Here is a 21,149-nt window from a genome sequence, read left to right as displayed (position 1 = left end):
TGGCACGGTAACGAGTGCCTGGAAGGTGCGCGCGACATTTTGGTATGTCATCGCATGTTGAGCCTGTGTGCGCAGGCAGGCTAAAATCGTGTGAGCTGTCCACGTGCCCGAAGTAGTGCCCTGCTGTGCCGCGTCGCGCGACAAGAATCTACGTGCGTCATACGGATGTGATCAGGTGAGCCCATTTTCTTGATGAACTTGTTCATAATGCGACCACCCTAATATTTCTAATATTGGTGCTTCCAGTAGAGAAGGAACGCGGAGGCGCGACTGCGCGGGATGTTCCGTGAAGGCAGTAGGAGCCCGAGAGGGATGAAGTGATCGGCCCGAGTGACAACAACAACTGGTTTATTGGACGGGACCGCCTAGGTTGCTATATGTCGCGCGCTCTGCCCTATCTTCCTCATTGTCGATGCTGACGATATGCTACATAGCCCCCCCCCCCCTCCAGAGACGGCGAAGAGACATCCGACCAACGAACGTGTTTGGCCTTCGGCGGAGAAGGAGTCGTCAAGGGAAAGACAGCCGCGGCGAGGCGCTCGTTGTCGACGTGGGCGGGCTCCAGGGGGTCAATGCTGACTGTGTCCTTACGGCCGTTTACCGTGATGGTGAAATGCTTGGGTGAACGGGACAAGACGAGGTGCGGACCAGAATATGGAGGGTGAAGGGACTTCCGCGTGGCATCCGTTCGAAGATAGACGTGAGACGCCGTGGCCAATTCGTGGGGAACGTGATGCGGGCGGTTGGAGGGTATACGGGTATCCGTGGGACGAATCTGAGCGAAGGTATGGCGGAGGCGATCAATGTATTCGGGCGCGGCTGTGGAGGGCTGAGCTGACGGATGGAAGAATTCGCTCGGGAGTCGAAGGGTGGTGCCAAATACAAGCTCAGCACTGCTGCACGAGAGGTCTTGCTTGATGGCAGAACGGACTCCGAGGAGAACGATGTCAACCCAGTTGGTAGGGTCTGCGTGAGCCATGATGGCTGACTTGAGCTGGGTCATTCCACGGGGAATGGTCCAAGGTTGTCAATCGACCATCACCAATATGTTTTAAAAAAATAGAGTGTGTGGGGGACACTGTCAGATTAATCGTACCGAATGTCCCGACTCGAAATATTGATTCCATGTGTTTTTAGAGCACCTCAGAGTTTGCGCCTGGCGAGAAAACCATACCACAGGTTTTCGTTCTCTTTTCGCGCGTGCTTGCTTCTATATACGAACCAATGTGGTTTTTATGTCATCCGAGGATTATGCAGCATAAGTTAAGCAGGGCATGGGAAAGAACTCTCTCCCTCGCCCTCTAAAGTCGGGCCCAAATGTCGCCGTTTGTGCAACTTTTGTGATTTTATTCCGCGTTCCCTGCTTACCTTGTTGGAAAAGTAGGTACGGCTCCCTGTTTACTAGCACATGGGGAACGCTAACAAAAATTTTCGCATGTCTGGGATATACACTTGTTCTGTGAGAACCGTTGGAAAGAGACACACATCAAAACTTTGCATTTTACAGAAGAAGATTTCGGAATGTGGCAGACTACTTAAAAATCGCCAACCTACGTCATTCGGTAGCACAATGCTTCAGCTACAACATATCAAAAATCTGGAAAATTACTTTTTGACAAAAGCGAGAAATGAATTTTTTTCTCGGCCATGGTTTGCTTGTCATTGGGCGCGGAGAAGCACCCTTCCAGGCACATTCTGCTCTGACGCGTCGTTAAGCAGAGACCCTTTAACAGGTTCGTTTTATATGCTTGGTACTACTGTCTTCCTGGGTTTTTCGTCGGTTCGTCTTTTGCTTACACTTGTGACTTGGGAAAGCTTTCCCCTCAGAAGAAAACGCGATTCTGCCCTCAGAAATTGGTTCGAAGTGGTGAAACTTCTTTCGACAAGGATGGTCCTTTCGCTGAGCGCTTGCTGGAACTTCTACGCAACATCACACGGCAAGGGGCCCTGCGACGGAGTAGGAGGACCTGTTAAAAGGCTCGCTGCCAAAGCCAGTCTCCAGCGGCCGCAGGAGGGGCAGATCCTAACACCAAGGGACTTGTATATGTGGGCAAAGGACGCGCTGAGCATAAATTGCCTGTGGGAAGTTGCAGCAGAAAGGACCATCCTTGCCGAAAGACACAGCCGCTACATTGCATTGCCTGGGACAAGGAAGTTTCACCACTTCGAACCAATTTCTGAGGGCAGAATCGCGGTTTCTTCTGAGAGGAAAGCTTTCCCGGTATGCAAGGGGCCTAAGAACAACAATAGCGGTGCTGAGCGTTAATTTTCAACAGGGCGTGTTTTGGGCAGGACACCTTGTGGTTTTACTTTTTTGCCTCTTTTAGTGTGACGCGGAAGTATACACGTCGCAGGTGTAAGCAAAAGACGAACCGCCGAAAAACCCAGGAAGACAGTAGTACCAAGCATATAAAACGAACCTGTTAAAGGGTCTCTGCTTAACAACGGGTCAGACCAGAATGTGCCTGGAGGGGTGCTTCTCCGCGCCCAATGCCAAGCTAACCATGGCCGAGAAAAAAATTCGTTTCTCGCTTTTGTCAAAAAGTCATTTTCCAGATTTTTGATATGTTGTAGCTGAAGCATTGTGCTATCGAATGACGTAGGTTGGCGATTTTTAAGTAGTCTGCCACATTCCGAAATCTTCTTCTGTAAAATGCAAAGTTTTGATGTGTGTCTCTTTCCAACGGTTCTCACAGAACAAGTGTATATCCCAGACATGCGAAAATTTTTGTTAGCGTTCCCCATGTGCTAGTAAACAGGGAGCCGTACCTACTTTTCCAACAAGGTAAGCAGGGAACGCGGAATAAAATCACAAAAGTTGCACAAACGGCGACATTTGGGCCCGACTTTAGAGGGCGAGGGAGAGAGTTCTTTCCCATGCCCTGCTTAACTTATGCTGCATAATCCTCGGATGACATAAAAACCACATTGGTTCGTATATAGAAGCAAGCACGCGCGAAAAGAGGACGAAAACCTGTGGTATGGTTTTCTCGCTTGGCGCAAACTCTGAGGTGCTCTAAAAACACATGGAATCAATATTTCGAGTTGGGACATTCGGTACGATTAATCTGACAGTGTCCCCACCACACCCTATTTTAAAAAAAAAATATTGGTGATGGTCGATTGACAACCTTGGACCATTCCCCGTGGAATGACCCAGCTGCCTGTGTAACCGTTCTACAAGGCCGTTGCAAGCAGGGTGGTAGGCGGTTGTGCGGCTGCGAGATGTCCCCAAGAGCGTCGCGAAGGCGGCGAAAAGGTGCGCTTTGAACTGACGGCCTCTGTCGGTGACTATTTTAGATGGGACACCAAACCGAGAGATCCACGATGAAAGGAAGGTGGAAGCGACCGTTCGCACTGAGGCGTCAGGCATTGGTGTGGCTTCAGGTCATCTCGTGAAGCGGTCAACCGCCGTCAGTAGGTAGCGAAACCCTTGACAAGGTGGCAGTGGCCCGACAATGTCCAAGTGCACCACGTCGAAACGTGCGTCGGGAGGGGCGAAACGTCCTACGGGAGCTGTGGTGTGGCGAAAGACTTTGGTGGTCTGGCAAGCAGGACAGGAAGCAACCCAGGCTCGTATGTCCGCGTGCATTTTGGGCCATACGAAACGCTCAGCAACGAGCTTTTGTGAGGCGCGAATTCCTGGGTGCGAGAGGCGGTGCAGCGACTCGAAGACAATTCTACTGAGTGACAAGGGCACAAATGGTCGTTGTCGACGATCCTGTAGATGTGTCGCATGTGATACGGAGAGAGGAACCGGGAATTTCGAAATCTTCAAAGCATAGAGAGGAGGAAGACTGCCGGAGGCTTTGGAGCTCGACGTCCGCTTGCTGCTCTCGAGCAATGTCCTGGGAGGAACAAGTCGTGCCGTGTATGGCGTCGATGCGGCTGAGTGCGTCCGCGGGACTATTGTCTGAGCCCTTCACATGCACGATGTTGGTGTAGAACTCCGAAAGGCAAGCTAGATGGCGCGTTTCCCGCGGGAAGTAGCGGGTGCTTGCAGATCGAAAGGCAAAAGTCAGGGGCTTGTGGTCGGTTAAGAGAGTGAACTTCCTGCCTTCGAGAAAGAAACGAAAATGGCGTACGGCCAGGTACGCTGCCAGGAGCTCTCTTCCGAAGGTGCTGTATTGGACCTCTGCCGGTTTGAGGGCCTTCGAGAAAAACGCTATGGGGCACAGACGTCATCGATTTTCTGCTGGAGAACAGCGCTGACTGCAACTCCTGAGGCGTCGACCATTAGGACTGTTTGGGCTTCGTGCTTAGGGTGGTGAAGGAGTGTTGCGTCAGAAAGACTGGTCTTGATACCCTGGAAAGCCTGGCGGGCTGGTTCGGTCCACGTCAGAGTACGCGCACCGTGGCAGGCGCAGCGGAGGAGTTCCTCCAGCGGGCGTAGTATGTGGGCGCAGTGCGGAATAAAACGTCTATAGAAATTGATGAGCCCGAGGAAACGTCTGAGCTGGCGGAAAGATTGGGGCTTCGGGTATTTCATGATCGCTTCGACCTTGGCGGGAAGAGGCGCGATGCCGTCACTCGAGAGCATGTGGCCGAGGAATTCCAGCGACGATTGCCCGAACTCGCATTTCTGTGTGTTCATGACAATACCGTGGTCTGTCAGGCGGGTGAAAACGAGACGCAAGTACGCGAGATGCTCTTCAAGAGACGAGCTGGCAACCAAAATGTCGTCGATGTAGGCAAAGGTGAAATGAAGGCCGCGAAGGACGCTGTCGATAAGTCTTTGAAACGTTTGAGCGGTGTTCCGCAATCCAAACGGCATACGATGAAATTCAAAAAGACCAAATGGGGTGGTGATAACCGTCTTAGGGATATCTTCTGATGCAACGGGGATTTGATGATATGCCTTCATTAGATCTATCTTGGAAAAGAACTTCTTCCCGTGCTGATTGGCGGCAAAGTCGTGGAGTCTGGGCAGAGGATATCGGTCTGGCACAGTAGCTAGGTTGAGTGCGCGGTAGTCGCCACATGGTCTCCAGTCGCCTGTTTTCTTGGGGACCACGTGGAGCGCTGAAGACACACTACTCGAAGAAGGGCGAGCGATGCCGATTGAGAGCATGTGCTCGAATTCCTGCTTGGCGATGCACAGCTTTTCCGGAGGCAGCGGCCGTGTCTTCGCTGAAACAGGCGGTCCCGTGGTTTGAATATGGTGGACCACGTCGTGCTGCACGGGTCGCGTCCAGTCTGGAGAGCGCGAGAGGGAGGGGAATTGGTCAAGCAGCACGGTGAAGGGAGACTTTAGGTGGGCTAGAGCCGAGCCAAACAGCGGCAAACGAGGAGAAGCACGTATCGCTGCAACGGCGAGAGACGTGGTAGAGTCGCAGAGGAGGCGGCGAGAAACGTCCACAGTCAGTCGAAAGTGATGCAGGAAGTCTGCCCCAAGAATGGCGTCCTTAACTGCTGCCACAAGAAAAACCCAGCGAAAGGATCGCCGGAGGCCCAGTTTTAGCGAAAGGGACTTCTGTTGGTAGACCGGTATGCCACTGTGATTGACTGCCAGCAGGTGAAACAGGGGTTTCCGAAAACGGTCAGCAGGGGAAGCTGGCAAAACGCTGAGGTCTGCTCCCGTATGGACGAGGAAACGTATCCTTAATTGCCGGTCTTGGACGAGGCGACTTTCGGTAAACTGTGGAGCAACGGAGGTCGCCATCAGCGTTGCCCGGCCGCGTTTTCCGACCATGCGCAAGGCTTCAGGCACTTGCGAGCCGCATCGCCAAAGGTCTCATGATACCAGCAGAATCCAGAGCTGTTGGAATTGTGGTGAGGCACTGCGGCGACGTGAGCGGCTAGAGGAACGTGGCCGTTGGGGCCTTCGTCTGGGAGCGCGGCGAGACAGGGCAGAGACCATACCGGAGAGGTTCCGCACTTCGACGCGAAGCTCCTCGATTTGCTGCTGACTCGAAGATGAAGGGAGAGGCGCGGTGGGAGCCTGGCTGAGGAACGGCAGAAACAGCTGCGACGGAAGGGCCTGTGACCTCCATGATTTTGTCAGCGTGCTGTGCGAGCTCGGAAAGAGAAAGGCTTGAAGCTGTGGTCAAAATCATTTGAACTTGCGGCGGCAAGCGTTGCATGAAGAGTTCGCGTAGCAGCGAACAGCAGCTCCGCACAATTGCAGCTCCGCACAATACACACTGAAGTTTTGAAATTAAAAGAACACATTGGTTTAAGATGCCTACTAGAACGAAGTTCTCATTAATCCAAATGTTATTTCAGGTATTCCGTTGCTTGTCCATGTTGTTTTCATTTGACGCCATCTTGCGAGAGCTCAGTACTATACACACTGAAGTTTTGAAATTAAAAGAACACATTGGTCGAAGATGCCTACTAGAACGAAGTTCACATTACCCCAAATGCTATTTGAGCTATTTCGGTGCTTGTCCATGTTGTTTTCATTTGACGACCTCTAGCGAGAGCTCGGATGAAAGCCGACGACCCCAACACCAACATCAAGTTATCGAAGGGAGGGTTCTAGCATGGTGTTGTACTTAGAATCATTGAAAGCACACATTTTTTTTTACTCATCACATCTTTTTGTAAATCAATATCCATAATTCTCATATCTGGGTCGGAGAGGGGTTTATCTGCCCAGCTGAGCGGCACCCACTCCAGTTATCTCCACTGCTCCAAATCACGTTGCCCTCTGACGTGAAATGAGCGCTCTACTCCCCGCGTTCCCGGTCGCAGCGGTTTCGGTTTTGGCTTATTTGCATACCGAAAGTCGGGGATGGATATTTTAGCGCATGTCGTCGAACGTTGCTGCACGGTCGCCAATCAGAGCTTGCATGGCCCTCAGTAGCTGGGAAGGCCGCCGATCGCCTAACTCCTCGGCTGTGAGCAGTTGTTGCAGCCGCTTGCGCTCAGACACCGTCGTACGTTGGAGAATAGCGTCTTTGAGCTGGTCGTAGGGGCTGTCAGCCTGTGGGCTGGATAGAATGTCGCCTACCTCCAAGGCGATGTCTGGAGGCAGAACAGCGACAATGTGTCGGTACTGCGTCGCCTGAGTGGTAATACCTGCCAGCTGAAATTGTGCTTCGGCTTGCAAAAACCAGATCTTCGGGTTGAAGGTCCAGAAAGGGGGAAGCCGCACGGCGACGTGTGCCACGGGTGGCACAGAGGAAGAGCTGGCCATACCAGGAGGTGGAAGGGTAGCGGAAGGCTGATCAGAAGGCGGGCTCGTGCCGAACATCGGCGGGTGTTCCGGGTCACCAAATATGCAGGAGCCCGAGAGGGATGAAGTGAACGGCCCGAGTGACAACAACAACTGGTTTATTGGACGGGATCGCCTAGGTTGCTTCAGGTCGCGCGCTCTGCGCTAATTTCCTCATTGTCGATGCTGACGATATGCTACAAGGCAATCTGGAATTGTGTTCCTTCATACTCAGCTTGGGTTGAGTACGGGCGTGCATAGCACCAATCAATTTCGGTTTAATAAGCGTTGGAGCCTCACCACATAGCATCACTATGCTTTTGTCATTCCGCTTGATTTAATTAATTGCTTACGTTGAAGGCCGTCTATCTAAAACTGCAATATACGCCGACATGGGCAGACCAAAGTCGCGTGAGCTGTCCACGCGGCCGAAATTCGCGCCCTGCTGTACCGCTAGTTTATGAATCCATGTGCCCGTCAGTGACGCTCTTAAGGTGAGCCCATATTTTTTTTTATGAGATGAACTTGTTCATAATGCGACGCCGTGCGATTATCCTAAATTTATGTTTCTAATGGTGCTTCCAGTTGCGCTCTGTTTCGAAGGTACATGTGCGAGTCAGGTTGCGTGTGCTGGCTATGTTTGCACATAATGTTCTCGGAGAGCAATTGTGTTTCTTCATACTCAGCTTGGGTTGAGTTTTCTTTTTAACATTGAGTACGTGCGAAGCTTCTCCGCGTAGCATTGTTTAATAAACGTTGCGGCGTCAGTGAGAGCCTTATCACATAGCATCACTGTGCTCTATCATTTTGCTTGATTTAGATAACTTCTTATGTTGAACGCACACTGTCTAAAACTGCATGGGCAGGTGAGTCACGTGAGCGGCCCACGCGCCGTCGGAAAATTCGTATTTCAGATATTGCTGCATGGTGCTTCTTCATACTCAACTTGGGTTGAGTCTGCTTTTTAAGATTGAGTGCGTTTTTGTGTGATCATCCTAAATTTATATTTCTAATGGTGTTTCTACTGTTCAGTAGTGCTCGTGCGAACGCGGGGGTGTGTCGCGTGAAATGTACGCTGGCTACGTTTGTGGTGCACACGTGGGGTGTGATGTAGATTTGTAAACCTGGAAGGTGCCCGATAGTTTGATGTGTCTATATCGGCGCGTGTGGAGCCCGTGCGTCGCGATCATACGCAGATTACGCATTCAAAATTGTATTGTGTGTGTATTCATAGCTACGTGATAACGGTGTGTGCATGCCTCTCAGGTGAAAAATTCCAATATACGCGGACATGGGGAGACTAAAATCGCGTGAGCTATCCACGCGTTTCTTTCAGATATTGCGTGCTGTATGGTGCTCGTGTCGCACGGTGAATCTATGTGGTGTAAAACCTGTCATATTTGTAACTGTGATACTCTTAAAGTGAACACATTTATTGAGAGATGAACTTGCTTATAATGTGATGATCATTTTGAATCTGTGTGATCACCCTTAACTTATATTTCTAATTCGTCTTACTGTCTAATAGTGATCTTGCGTACTGTTTTGAAGGAACGCGTGCTAGGCGTGTCGCGTGATATATACGCTGGATACGTTTCCACAGAATGCCTCCGTGAGAGCTCTGAAAGCAATCTGAAATTGTGTTTCTTGCTACTCAGCTTGGGTTGAGTCTTCTTTATAATATTGAGTACGTGCAGAGTTTCACTGCATAGCACCAACCACTATGAGTCTACTCGATCACTTTGTTTATTAAGCGTTGGAGCGTCAGTGAGAGAAACAATCTTGAACTTCACCATTACTATGCTTCGCCATTCTGCTTGATAAACATTTAATCAGTCTCTTGTGTTCAAGAGCAACGCACACTGTCTGAAACAAAACGATCCTAAGCTTCCTTGCAGGTACAGCTCTACAGGGTAGAGCTGTAACTCCACCGTTTCTTGATGATCTGCTCAATCGATATTGAAATAGTTTTTCTCTAAGACGAGCTTCTCTACACAGCATCAACTCTCCATGTTTCTCTATCATGTGCGTCTTCCTGCTCAGCTTTTTAGTCCGAACGCGTACTGAGCTAGTGGGTTTCACTGCTTGGCATCACGATGAGTGTTTTCTTTTTTTCTTTTTTTTTGGCGCTCTGCTTATTAAACATTGAAAACTTTTTTTGTTGTTGTCGAAGCACGCTATCTGCGACAAAATCCGTTCTTCAGCTTTTAAGAATGAACGCGTTTCACTCTATAGCATTATTTATGTTTTTACCTCTCCATTCTGCTTGATAAACACTGAAGTACATTTTGATGTTGAAGTGCAATGCACACTATCACAAGAACGAAAGCTTGTTCCCAGAGGCGGGCTTCGCCCTACGCATGCATATAACATGGTTAGGCCCACTTTACTCGTGTTCTGTGGAGCGATGGGTAGAGTGTGTTTTAAGATGTGTTCATCGTACCCCGAACATTTCCTTAAAATTTACCGTTAGCACCGCGAGGCAACAGTGGCTATGAGGGGGCATGGATAGCATGAAGGAGGGTGACTTCAGATGGCAGCACCGGACATACTGATGTAAGCTGTTTTATTCATGTTTTGTAATGTTCAGCAGCAGATTTGGCTTCTAATGCTGGCTCTCTTGCTAGACGTATGAACCAGCCGGATAGAAAGGAGTTAGGACCAATGCAGTTAGGATGGACGTTATCAACACCCGCGTCGCAGCTGTCCATCTTTGGAAAAACAGTATACAACTGGCGCCATCTATTGTATGTGTAGGGAACCTTCTTTGGCGCCGTCAGAGCATGTGAAAGAGTTTCATTGTGAACCAGTGAGCAGCCGCGGATGGAGGCATGGGCCGATAACAGTTGGAGCCTACCAGCCCCCTGGCTAAACCTATCTTATGGCAAAATTTCCAATATCACACATTTAAACTTATATTATCTTATCTAGAGATTAGAGGGAGTAGCAGTCGGGTCTAGCGAGGAGTGGAAGTGACCAATTCGAGCCTGTGAGGGCACTCTACACATAAGTGACCAATGAGAGGCCTGTAGTCAGATGGGCCAATGACCACTTGCAGTGAGATGAGCCAGATGGCATCTACCGAGGGAGCTGAGTGACCAATGAGCGCAAGGGACTAACGATCTCTCTGATGCAGCTGAACCAGGAGGCTGTTGTACCAAATAAAGGTTGAAATCAACACTTGTCGTGTGTCTTGTCTGAAGCGGCTGCCAACAAATTCAGGCTAGCCAACCACTGTTCAGTAGGCTTAGCGTGGATCGATCGGGGCCAGCCATCGGTAGGCTTCGGTGTGAAGGGCCAATCAGTAGGCTTAGCGTGGTTCGGCTTAGAAGTCTGGATCAGTAGGACCAATCAGCACGAAGTGTGTGGAGCCAGTAAAGAGTTGTGCCACAAGGTAAGTAGCATGGACCAATCAGGGGCAAGCCATCGGTAGGCTTCGGTGTGAAGGCCCAATCAGCAGGCTTAGCGTGGTTCAGCTTAAAAGTCAGTAGGCTTAGAATGGGCCAATCAGCATGAAGCGGTTGGAGCCAGTAAAGAGTTGGCCCCCTATTGCCAGTGGAATGAGGGCCAATTGGTAGGCTTAGACTGGGGATGACCAATCAGAGCGCTGGGAGAGTGCTCAGCAGGCTTAGAATGGACCAATCAGCATGAAGTGGGTAAAGCCAGTTGAGGTAAGTTTGGACATCTGAGATAAAGCCACAGCGGGGTCGCTGCCGAGCGGGCGGGCGCTAACGAAGGCTATGTTCAGCGGGCCAATCAGGACCTGCTAGCCATTGTGGCGGGCATAGCGCGGGCCAATCGGGTGGGGCTTAGAAGTCTGTGGAGAAGAGGAGCAATCGGGGTGAGTAGGCTTAGCGCGGACCAATCAGCGGAGCTGGCTAGTTAGCATAGAGCCTCAGCGTGCGCCAATCAGTGTGAAGTGGGCGGAGCCAAAGTAATTAGCATAAAGGGGCAGCACTATGATGAACCAATCAAGGATCAGTAGGTTTAGCGTGGGCCAATCAGCGTGAAGGGAGCCAAGTAATTAGCATAAATGGGTGGAGCTACGGTAAACCAATCAGTGATCAGTAGGCTTAGCATGGTGGCTAACCAACGTGAAGTGGGCGGAGCTAATGGCGACCAATCAGATGGCCTTGGAATTGGCTTGTATTGAATTCCAACTGGACTGGGTCGGCTTAGAACTGGATTGTGTTGGCTTAAAAGTGGATTTTGGCTTAGAATTGGATTAGAACAGGAATTCCTGGAATTGGATTAGAAAAAGGACGTCGTTGTAGGACATATGTCTCTACTACTGCTGCATCACTGTTCGAAAAAAAGTCGTTGAAAAACGGCCGTTCTTGCGGATATGATTATGCAATAGATTTGCGCACTTTACAGGTCACGGAATACCGGTATTTTACAGTCCTCTCCTCCGTTCTTCATTTTTAACGTTGCTCATGTTCTTACGGAGAATGCTCCACCTTTTAGTTTACAATAAGGCGCGAATTTAATGGAAAAGGTCCGCTTTTCACTTCACAGGTGGCTTGTGTTTCTACGGACGATGATTCGCTCCGCTATTACGGGTTCTCTGTTTATTTACGGAGAGTTCGTTTGTTTCGTCCCAGCCAGGCGGGTGTTCTCTTTATTACAACTCGTATACTGCACCTGCCCTACATCCATGCTCCGCATTGTTTGAGCTATAGCTACGAGTAACTGCTGCAAAGACCAGCTATTCAAATTGTTTTGTTCTTTGTTGCTGGTATTTGCCTGATAATAGCATAAGCTAATACTGCAAGCAAATGAGGACAAGTTTGAACTACATTTTGGTAGAACGACATACTATTTATTCAAAGCTCAGCAACATACACTTGCGTTAAATGTTTTTGGCTCCTTGAGCTGCGAAGTCTTGAAATGTTGATGAAACAGCTGTGGTGCGGCTACCGGCTTATGAGGTCGACAAGTTTTAGTGCCTTCTTGTTCTCGTTCTTCCTCTTGTACTTGGCACCCCATTGCTGGGTGATGTTCATGATGTGCCTGCAAAAAAGCAAAAAAAGAAAAGAATATAATTAAAATTCAAAGCCCGCAGACATACTGATACTCCCACTACCGCAGCCTGACCGAACGAGCAGATGTTTACTGCTGGTGGTTTCATTTCCTGGTGTTTCTTTGTTGTTTTTTCTTTTTTCTGCAAGGTTGTGACTCAGTCTGTATTATGTTTTATGTGCATGCAATTTGGGTAAATATACTGAACAAGGTAAAGCAAAAGGGATGAAAAACTGTATTCGATTAAACAGTCTGTCTTACTAAAAATGCAGAAGTTGATATGCATTTTTTGTAAGACTGAATGTTTAATCGAATACAGTTTTTCATCCGTTTCGTTTCACATAAGTCTGCAAGTTCTGTTTTACATAAGTCAGAAAGACAAGCTTGCATAAGTGCATGTTGATCTGGCTGTATCGCGCAGGACAGGTAATGTTAATCATTATGAATTGAAACACTTACTGCTCGATGAACTCTAGTGTGGTGATGACTTCGGATGGGTATTCCATGTTTAGTGTGTAGTATGCAATGAACAGCAGTAGGGCAGCATCAAGAAATGTCCGTACAGCTTCAAATAAGATGACATGCTCTACGACAATGAAGAAGCAATTTTTGCTGAATATATCTCCACCGGTAATTAAAGACATTTAATCAGGAACATTTTGGAATTTCCCTCCAACGTTATCACTGACATTCGTCGATCGGCTGACCGAAAAGACGGCTGACGATTTTCTGCGACGTCACTGTCGTCGCACACGAGAGAGGGCATGTTATTATGTCACTGTCGGTCTCTGTCCGCCCGTGTTCCTTGTGAAGCCTGCTGATATGAGAAGCAAGCGAAGGGTACGGGCAAGGGCCGGCGGGCACGGGCTTCGTACGGGCACCGTACGCCGTTGACGACGCTGACGTGATACGTTGGTGTTGGGGGGGGGGGGGGATATGTTTATTACGAAAAAAAAGAGGCAGGTGGAAAGGAAAGGAAAGGAAGTAGTCGCCGAGCTTCCGAAAATGCTTCCGGCACAAGAAACACATGAACGTCATTTTTTGCGCAATTAATTTGCTCCAGCTTCAAGCAATGAATTCCTCAGCAGTAAGCCCCCACGCAGTCCTCATTGTTTTACGCGTCCAACCCTGTCCAAGGCGAAAGCAAGTTCTGTAGAACAGTGTTCCCGTACGTAAAAGGAATGTTCGATGTAGCAAACACAGTGCAAGCCAATTCACTCAGACGCTACATATACTTTGCCCCGGCAATCGTTCAACCTTGCTTTCATCTTTGCGTCCACATCGACAAAACTGACGCAACGGCAAGGCTTGTCGCACTTACAATAAGACACAATGCCAAGAATGACAAAGGAAAGGACATTAATTTAATTGAAGGGGTGCCGAAATAGCAAGTTGACGGCGTGCCGCGTTTTCGAGCCCCTGTTCAACAAACTTTCCATTCTGGTTGGGCAGTGATAAGCATAATGTAGTCAATAATGTCAGTCCATGCATCTGCTTACCTTGTTTTCCCGGAGAGCCACCAAAATTGTCGATTATTCTGATCCGTATCCTAAGCGTGGCTCTTTCGCAATCACAACGGACGCTCTCTTTCAAAAATGCGTCTCGATGCTCGACGTGGGAGCAGTGACGCGTGCACAGGCGCGATTACGGGTGATGACTTCTCTTTGGAAAATGGGCGCATCTCCGTGCTACAAGATTACGCACGAATCCGCATTAAAACGACGGGCTCTGTTCCATAAATAGAACGGGTCATAATCTAAATCTGTAAGCAACGGCCTGTTATGCCGTTATCGTAGCAGACGGGCGGTCGTCCGTGGAAGTTTACAGACGACGGTATAAGAAAAATACGTCTTTTTTTTACAGTGCATTGTTGTTTAGGAGCGACAAATGCGGGCTAGCAAATCACTGTTCAGTAGGCTTAGCGTGGACCAATCAGGGCCAGCCATCAGTAGGCTTCAGTGTGAAGCGACAATCAGTAGGCTTAGCGTTGTTCGGCTTAGAAGTCAGTAGGCTTAGAACCAGCATGAGGTAGTAAGGTAGTAAGTAAGGTAGGTAGTAAGTAAGGTAGTAAGCAAGTAAGGCAGCATAGGTAAGCAGGCAGAGATGGTGAAGAGTTGCGCCATCTGGTATCAGCGGGCTTAGAACGGGCCAGCGAGGGCCAATCGGTAGCGGCCAATTAGAGCGTTTAGAAAGTCTGGTAGAGTGATCAGTAGGCTTAGCGTGGACCTGCTTAGAAGTCAGTAGGCTTAGAATGGACCAATCAATGCGAAGTGGGTGGAGCCAGTAAAGAGTTGTGCCACGAGGTAAGTAGCGTGGACCAATCAGGACAAGCCATCGGTAGGCTTAGAATGGACCAATCGGTAGGCTTAGAATTGACCAAACGGTGTAAAGGGCCAATCAGTAGGCTTAGAATGGACCAATTAGCGTGAAGTAGACAGAGCTAAAAAAGAGTTGTGCCATCTGGTGTCAGTGGGCTTAGAACGGGCCAGTGAGGGCCAATCGGTAGCGACCAATTAGAGCGTTTAGAAAGTCTGGTAGAGTGATCAGTAGGCTTAGCGTGGACCGGCTTAGAAGTCAGTAAGCTTAGAATGGACCAATCAACGCGAAGTGGGCGGACCTAGTAAAGAGGTAAGTTTGGACGTATGAGATAAAGCCGCAGTCGAGTCGCTGCCATCTGGCGAGCGCTAGTGAAGGTTAAGTTCAGCGAGCTTAGAACGAGGGGCAGGGCAGTGGTGAAGGCTATGTTCAGCTGGCCTAGTCGGCCGATCAGTGGGCTTAGAATGGGCCAGCGAGGGCCAATCGGTAGGGGCCAATCTGAGGGCTTAGAATGGATCAATCACTGGAGCTCAGCGATCAGCATGCACCAATCAGCATGAAGTGGGTAGAGCCAAGTAATTAGCATAAAGGGCAGAGCTATGGTGAATCAATCAAAGATCAGTAGGCTTAGCATGGGCCCATCAGCGTGAAGGGGCGGAGCCAAGTAATTAGCACAAAGGAGTGGAGCTACGGTAAACCAATCAACTATCAGGCTCCACCCCAAACACCGGCCGTATCACCAGGTTGCAAATCTAAGTTGCCGGAAGTTTTGATTGAGAGTGCCTAGTGGACATAGTAAATGGCTGTTCATACTCAGGCGTAACTTCGACGAGCAAGCGAGCGCAACGACGATTACGACTCCCGTCGTGTTTATACTGGAGCGGCAGAGAACGTGCAGAGTCAATCAGCGGGCTCGGGCACAAGCACACGTGTCATGACGCTGGCACGCTGCACAAGCTACGCTGTCTGCCGTTAGAGTATAAGCAGCCCTTAAAGTAGCACAGAAGTCATTTTTAACACCCAGTTTTCTTCCTATAAAACTGTTAAGTAGACCAGTAAGATGCACCATGCGAAGTAATTTACACCACAGAGTCATAATTATCGGAGAAATTGAATTTAAAATACGCCGCAAAAAGCGACCGTGCGCAACGGTGATGAAGAGCAGTACCAGCCTGTGATCTGCCTGGAACCTCGCGCTGACGCTATAAGGAGAACGCTCGCTGATTGGCCCAGAGAAATGCTGCCTGCTACTCCGCTGTCCTCTGCTACTCGGCTGTTCGGGGTTCTGATAAAGCCTTTCTCCTTGCTTGGTAATGCTTCGGCCGCTCCTTCTATCCCCAATTCTCCGGGAGAACTTGCAAAACAGGTTTACGGCGGCAAAGGGACAAGGCGCTGACCCCCACTGACCGGCGAACCAGAACGAAGTCTCCTTATACCGTCATCGGTGACGTGGCATCATACCTCCTCATCCTCGTTATAGCTGGAGTGGCGAGTTAAGAGTGAACGCGGGGAGCTATGTTTATGTGAGTTTTTTTCTGGGAAACAGATTGCACACATCAAAACCTTTCGCGCTGTTCGGTATAATGACACACACACTTTCATCAGATGTCTTAATCTGAAATTTTTTTTGGATGGCCCTCTGTACTCCTTTAAGGGCCATGAGTCCTAAGAACTATACTGAAGGTAGAAACGTCCTTTCATATCTATATCTATTCTAAAATGTTACTCAGATACACTCCTGGACAAATGGTACTCGATATGGAGCTATAATCGGAGAAGGAGAGCAATCGGCTGGATGACTAAGCGGTGCAGTGTCTTAGCGCGTTAAGGGGCACAATTCACCAGTTTCACCTCATAGCACGCCCCTAGCCAGCATCATCCCGAATGACAACGTTATCGTCCCTGATTTGTATGTATTATGTATGACATAATGAGTACGAAATAGGTCCCGCCTCCCGGTTTCAACAAAATAGGGGCCAGAACGTTATAATTCTGGATAATGACTGGCCCGGAGATTGCTGTGTGGCGAAGTTCATTTTTAAGAGTGTAAGACTCCCGCAATTTGGTAGCATCCCGCTCCCATGGAGGTTTTTGGAAACTTCAGATTTTAAAAAGCTAACGAACAAATCCATCTGTGTGGCGCCGTTCATTAACGCGTTTCGCGATGTTCAAGGTTGGAAATGTTGCATAAGCCCTGAAGCGCATCGAGCGTTCCCCCGACAACAGTGCGACGGGCGCGTTCTTTTCTAGCGCACGTTTTCTAGCGCACCCAGCAGGTGTACGCCGTAGACTATCGAATAATATGTTTGCGCGCTCCCCGTGCGACGCGCAGGAACAGGCGTAGACCGTAGTACGGGAAATAAGAATGCGTACAGGTGTACAAATATGGCAAAATTGGAGCGTGCCATCCGCTATATACATATACAATGCGTCTGGTTGAGACGCGACGTTTTCACGTTGACTAAAACTACAGGCGTATCCCTAATGTACCACGAATGACAAAATATCATACCTTCAGGATCGCGCCAAATTGATTTCATTGCAATCCACATGTGTCACACTGTCTTCTCCCAAGATTGCTTCTCTGTGTAAACAGGAAGTGTCACAAAATTAAGTGCTGAATCCGGAAATTCGTCGTTTCAATGAGAATGATATATAATACGAAATGAAATAAATAAATATATTTTTAGTTCGTTGTAGTACTTTAAAAGAGCAATGAGGTGACATTTAACATGACTGGAAACCTTGTCTCGTTCGTCAAACTGTCCATCAGGAGCCCGAATGCAAAATATTTTCGCTTTGCCGTGCGCTATAACTGCGCAGTGAAATTTACAAAAAGACGTAACTGAGCAGCACAAACAGACGAGGACACAGAACAGACAGAGACGAGCAGGACATGGCGTTCGTCCATGTCTGTGCGGTGTCCTCGTCTGTTTGCGCTCCTCAGTTATGACCAACTAGGCCAATCTTCCACCTTCCAAAAACAGCCTGAGAAAGCAGCCGCGCAACGCCGCGACGATCCTCATGTGCCGTAGGGAAGTCCCCTGTCTTTATTCTTTGTTCTCGGCTCACGCACTGCGTACACCTGCTTCAACTGAACGAGTCACGTGCCAGGGGACCACTTTACGTGACGACGTTCCCTCGTTCTCCGATAGGCTCCGTAGGCGCCGTTCTTTCCCAGAAGCTGATTTTATTCGATGCGGAACACGCCGCAGTGAAAGAAAAAAAAATATGGGGTTCACCTCAGTGTTTTCTTCTTTTTTTTTTTTTTACACACACTGATTTACCGCTGAAGGTAAGTGGTAATTTTCCGTGTTCTCACAGGATATATACTTTCTCTCTGTTACTACTCTTACTGTAAATACTCTTTCTTACAGTTCCTGGAATGACTTATGAAGGAGGAGTTTGCACAGATTACAACTATGCCTTGGGTTTGGATGATGGCAAGTTCTACCGCGGTATAGAGCCAGCGGTACGGCTGATTGCAAACATGTGAGAGCACTTCCGTTGAATCTAGCGTAAGTCACAGGAGACAAAACAACTAAACCTTTTGCGAGCTACAAGGATATAATATTCACGCATTTTATATCATTGCCCAATACACAATACAATAGTAGATAGTTGTACAAGCGAAAATTTCGATACGGTACTCAGATAGAGGCGCCTAGCCGCACATAAGCGTACAACCGGTTTACATGAATATTACAAGAATCAAGGCTGCTCGTCGAGCAGGCGTGGAAGGTGCCTCTCACTGACACCCTTCAAGTGGCAAAAATAGTGCAAAAATAGAATTACAGAACGCGTATAATTGAAATGTTTAGAGTGCAAAAATGTAATTGCAGAATGAAAGCTGAATAGCAATACAAAGCAGCAACCTGGACAGTAATACAAAAGAAACGGGTCTCGTCCGGCGCGTCATTCCTGATGTATTCGCGAACGAACCGACAATTTACGCATTTCCTTTTCGCCCTCCTTCTCAAGAAGTATGTGATTGGTCTCCTCAAACTATCTCATGCGATGACTGGCAAAATCAGTTGAGAAGAAGGGCCACTTGGGCGCCCTTCATAAGAAGAAGACAACAGGGGAAACGTATGGTAAGGTGGGGCAAGATGAGACACGGGGCAAAACGCGACATTTTTCGCTCGCCGCCACATGTCTCACACACGCGTTGCCCCATTTGCTTGAAACTTTACTCGTAGGTTGCTCTGCATGTCCGCTTTATTGCACGTGAGAATTGTACGTATTGTTGTATGCGTTGAAGGGAGAGAGAGAAAAAAAATCGGTTACTTCTGCCTGAAATGTAAAGACCCGCTAAAAAGGTACGAGTTTCTGTAGTCCTTTGTCTTGTAATCTGTGGAACAGCGTTTCGCTACTTTTTCTGTCGATGGAAGTTCACATGCGATTTCTTTATTCATTCATTTAGGTACGTGCAGAATATTGGCATTCTTGGTTTTCCGGTGTTGAAGAGAAAAATTAATTCATCCGATGACATGCACGTCGCAAGGTGCGACAATTTAATGTAATTTAAATTGAATGCAATTTAAGTTTAATGTAATTCAGAAATGCATAAGTCACTTGCAAGGTGGCTCTTTATGCTTGTCCCTCAGATATTTCTTATTGCGTATTCTCTTATAATTTTCGAACAACAACAACATGTATATTGTGATGATGAAGTGGGGAGGTTTTCCACTCTAGGAGTGGAACGCTACCCCATAGCTAGGGGTCTAATATGAGTGGTGACAATGATGAGTGATGACGATGAGAGATGACCGGAATGATGGAAGTGGCGATGACGATGCTGGACGTGATCGTGATGGTGGGAATGTCCGAGGGCGCTGCTGGGGTCATAATGAGTCCTTTAGGCCTGTCGCCTCAAAGAAGTCAACCACGTGACGTAAGGCCGCCCTGGAGTCGGCCGCGGTGTCCCAAGGGCCGAGGATGGTCGACAAGTTGAAGGGGCGGCAGCCAAGGGTGGCAAGCTGTGACTGCAGTTTACGCCTCGTTGACATAGGTCCGGCAGCGGAGGAGTATATGCTTAACGTTGGCAAGTACGCCACACTCGTTGCACATAGGGCTAGGCTCACAGCCTAGCCGGTATCGATAGGACGGAGTGAAGGCCACATTCAGACGTAGCCTGTGGATGAGTGACTTCAGAGGACGAGGAAGCAACAAGGGCACAATGCGATCTTAGTAGAACTCTAGAACTGACCTCCTTTGTTATTCATCATGCCGACACCGGAATGTGGACCACAGGGTTTATGGCCTTCCCCACAGTCTCGTTTGTCGGCAGGAAGGGTTCAATACACCTGACATCGGGATAAAACGTGGTCAGCTAAGCGTCAGTTCTCATTTGACCTGATCAGCAGCATTCGTGGACACGGGCACGGCAGTTAGAGGTAAGGCATGGCTCCAACGCGGAGGCACAGCTACGACAGCGGCTTCAAACTAAAAGTCGTCGACGTTGCGGACCAGTACGGGAACAGGGCAGCTGGCAGGGAGCACGCCGTCGACGAGCGTTGAGAGTCTCTATTGATTTTGTTTGTGCATCACTGGTTTAGCGCACAAAGCAGTCGCGTCGTATTACCCGCGGCTTATCTGCGAGTGCGGCTTATCTGCAAAAACATTTTCAAAATGTATCTAAAAACGAGTCCTGCGGCTTATCTGCGGTGGGGCTAATACGCGTGAAAATACGGTAGTTGGAATGTCGTGTTGCCACTGTAGGGTAGACCAGGAATCGGACAAATGCCTGAGGAGGGATCTTCTGTCTCCTCTCGAGAGTATAATGGGCATAGAAGGTCGTTGTTGGTGTGCAGCGGCAGCGTCGGCCTCGTGGTTCCCAGTTATTCCGCAATGCCCTAGAACCCACTGAAAGGCAACGTAGTGGGAGCGATCTTGTAGGGACTTCAGGGCGCACAGGATGGCTATCACCACTGAGGCAAGGGAACCGCGGATGCCCATGTTTTTAATGCACAGGAGAGCTGCTTGATTTTCGAAAAAAATTTCCTCTTTCCTAGGAAATTTCCAGCAAAGCAGAATCGCACGCAAAAGCGAGCGTGTAGTGACACATCAGACTGGCGGTGCCAAAGGAGGGTGCAGCAAAATACCACCTGGTTCTGTGTGGTTTCATTGCATAGCATGTGGGTTGTGGGCTCACGAGGATTGTATAGGGGCCCACAGGCTTTACTTTGTCTGATTGAATTTTAAAAACTAATTTGCATAGTTCATTACCACGGCGTGTCTCGTCTTGTCACGAGGGTCGGGGCAAGATGAGACAATCTGTGAATTTTGAATTTCTTGTTCTGTGTTTACCTTACTCCGGCTACGTCAGTTCTATGTTTACAGGCCTGAAGCTCCCTGAGAATGCGGCTATTGATAGTTTTTTGCAAAAAAAAGTACATATTCAACTGCAAATTTCTCTTTCATCCTGCTCAACCTTACCCCAATTGCGGTTTCGTTCACGCATACAATGTGAACGACTCATCGGAGGAGTCCCGTTCCTTTTGCATTGCTGTGAGGGATTGCATTTGCATTTCAGTGTCCATTTGATATCATTAATAACGATTATATTATCCTCACGACTTCCATTGCACTTCATTCAGCGAAACTTGTTTTGCATTTTAGTGTAATTCATTGCTTACTCGTGCAGGTTGGG

General features: G+C 48.6%; 1 protein-coding gene across 1 annotated transcript; it reads right to left on the bottom strand.

Moving 5' to 3' along the window:
• Positions 1-403: 403 nt before the first annotated feature.
• Positions 404-1,003, bottom strand: LOC135384885 (uncharacterized). The gene has a single exon (XM_064614068.1). It carries the CDS (start codon positions 1,001-1,003, stop codon positions 404-406), a length of 600 nt encoding a protein of 199 aa, XP_064470138.1.
• Positions 1,004-21,149: the final 20,146 nt, after the last annotated feature.

Source organism: Ornithodoros turicata, chromosome 1 (genome assembly GCF_037126465.1).
Source record: "Ornithodoros turicata isolate Travis chromosome 1, ASM3712646v1, whole genome shotgun sequence".
Classification (NCBI taxonomy): domain Eukaryota; kingdom Metazoa; phylum Arthropoda; class Arachnida; order Ixodida; family Argasidae; genus Ornithodoros; species Ornithodoros turicata.
Note: the sequence above shows the minus strand (reverse complement) of the source record. Positions and strands in the feature narration are given on the sequence as shown.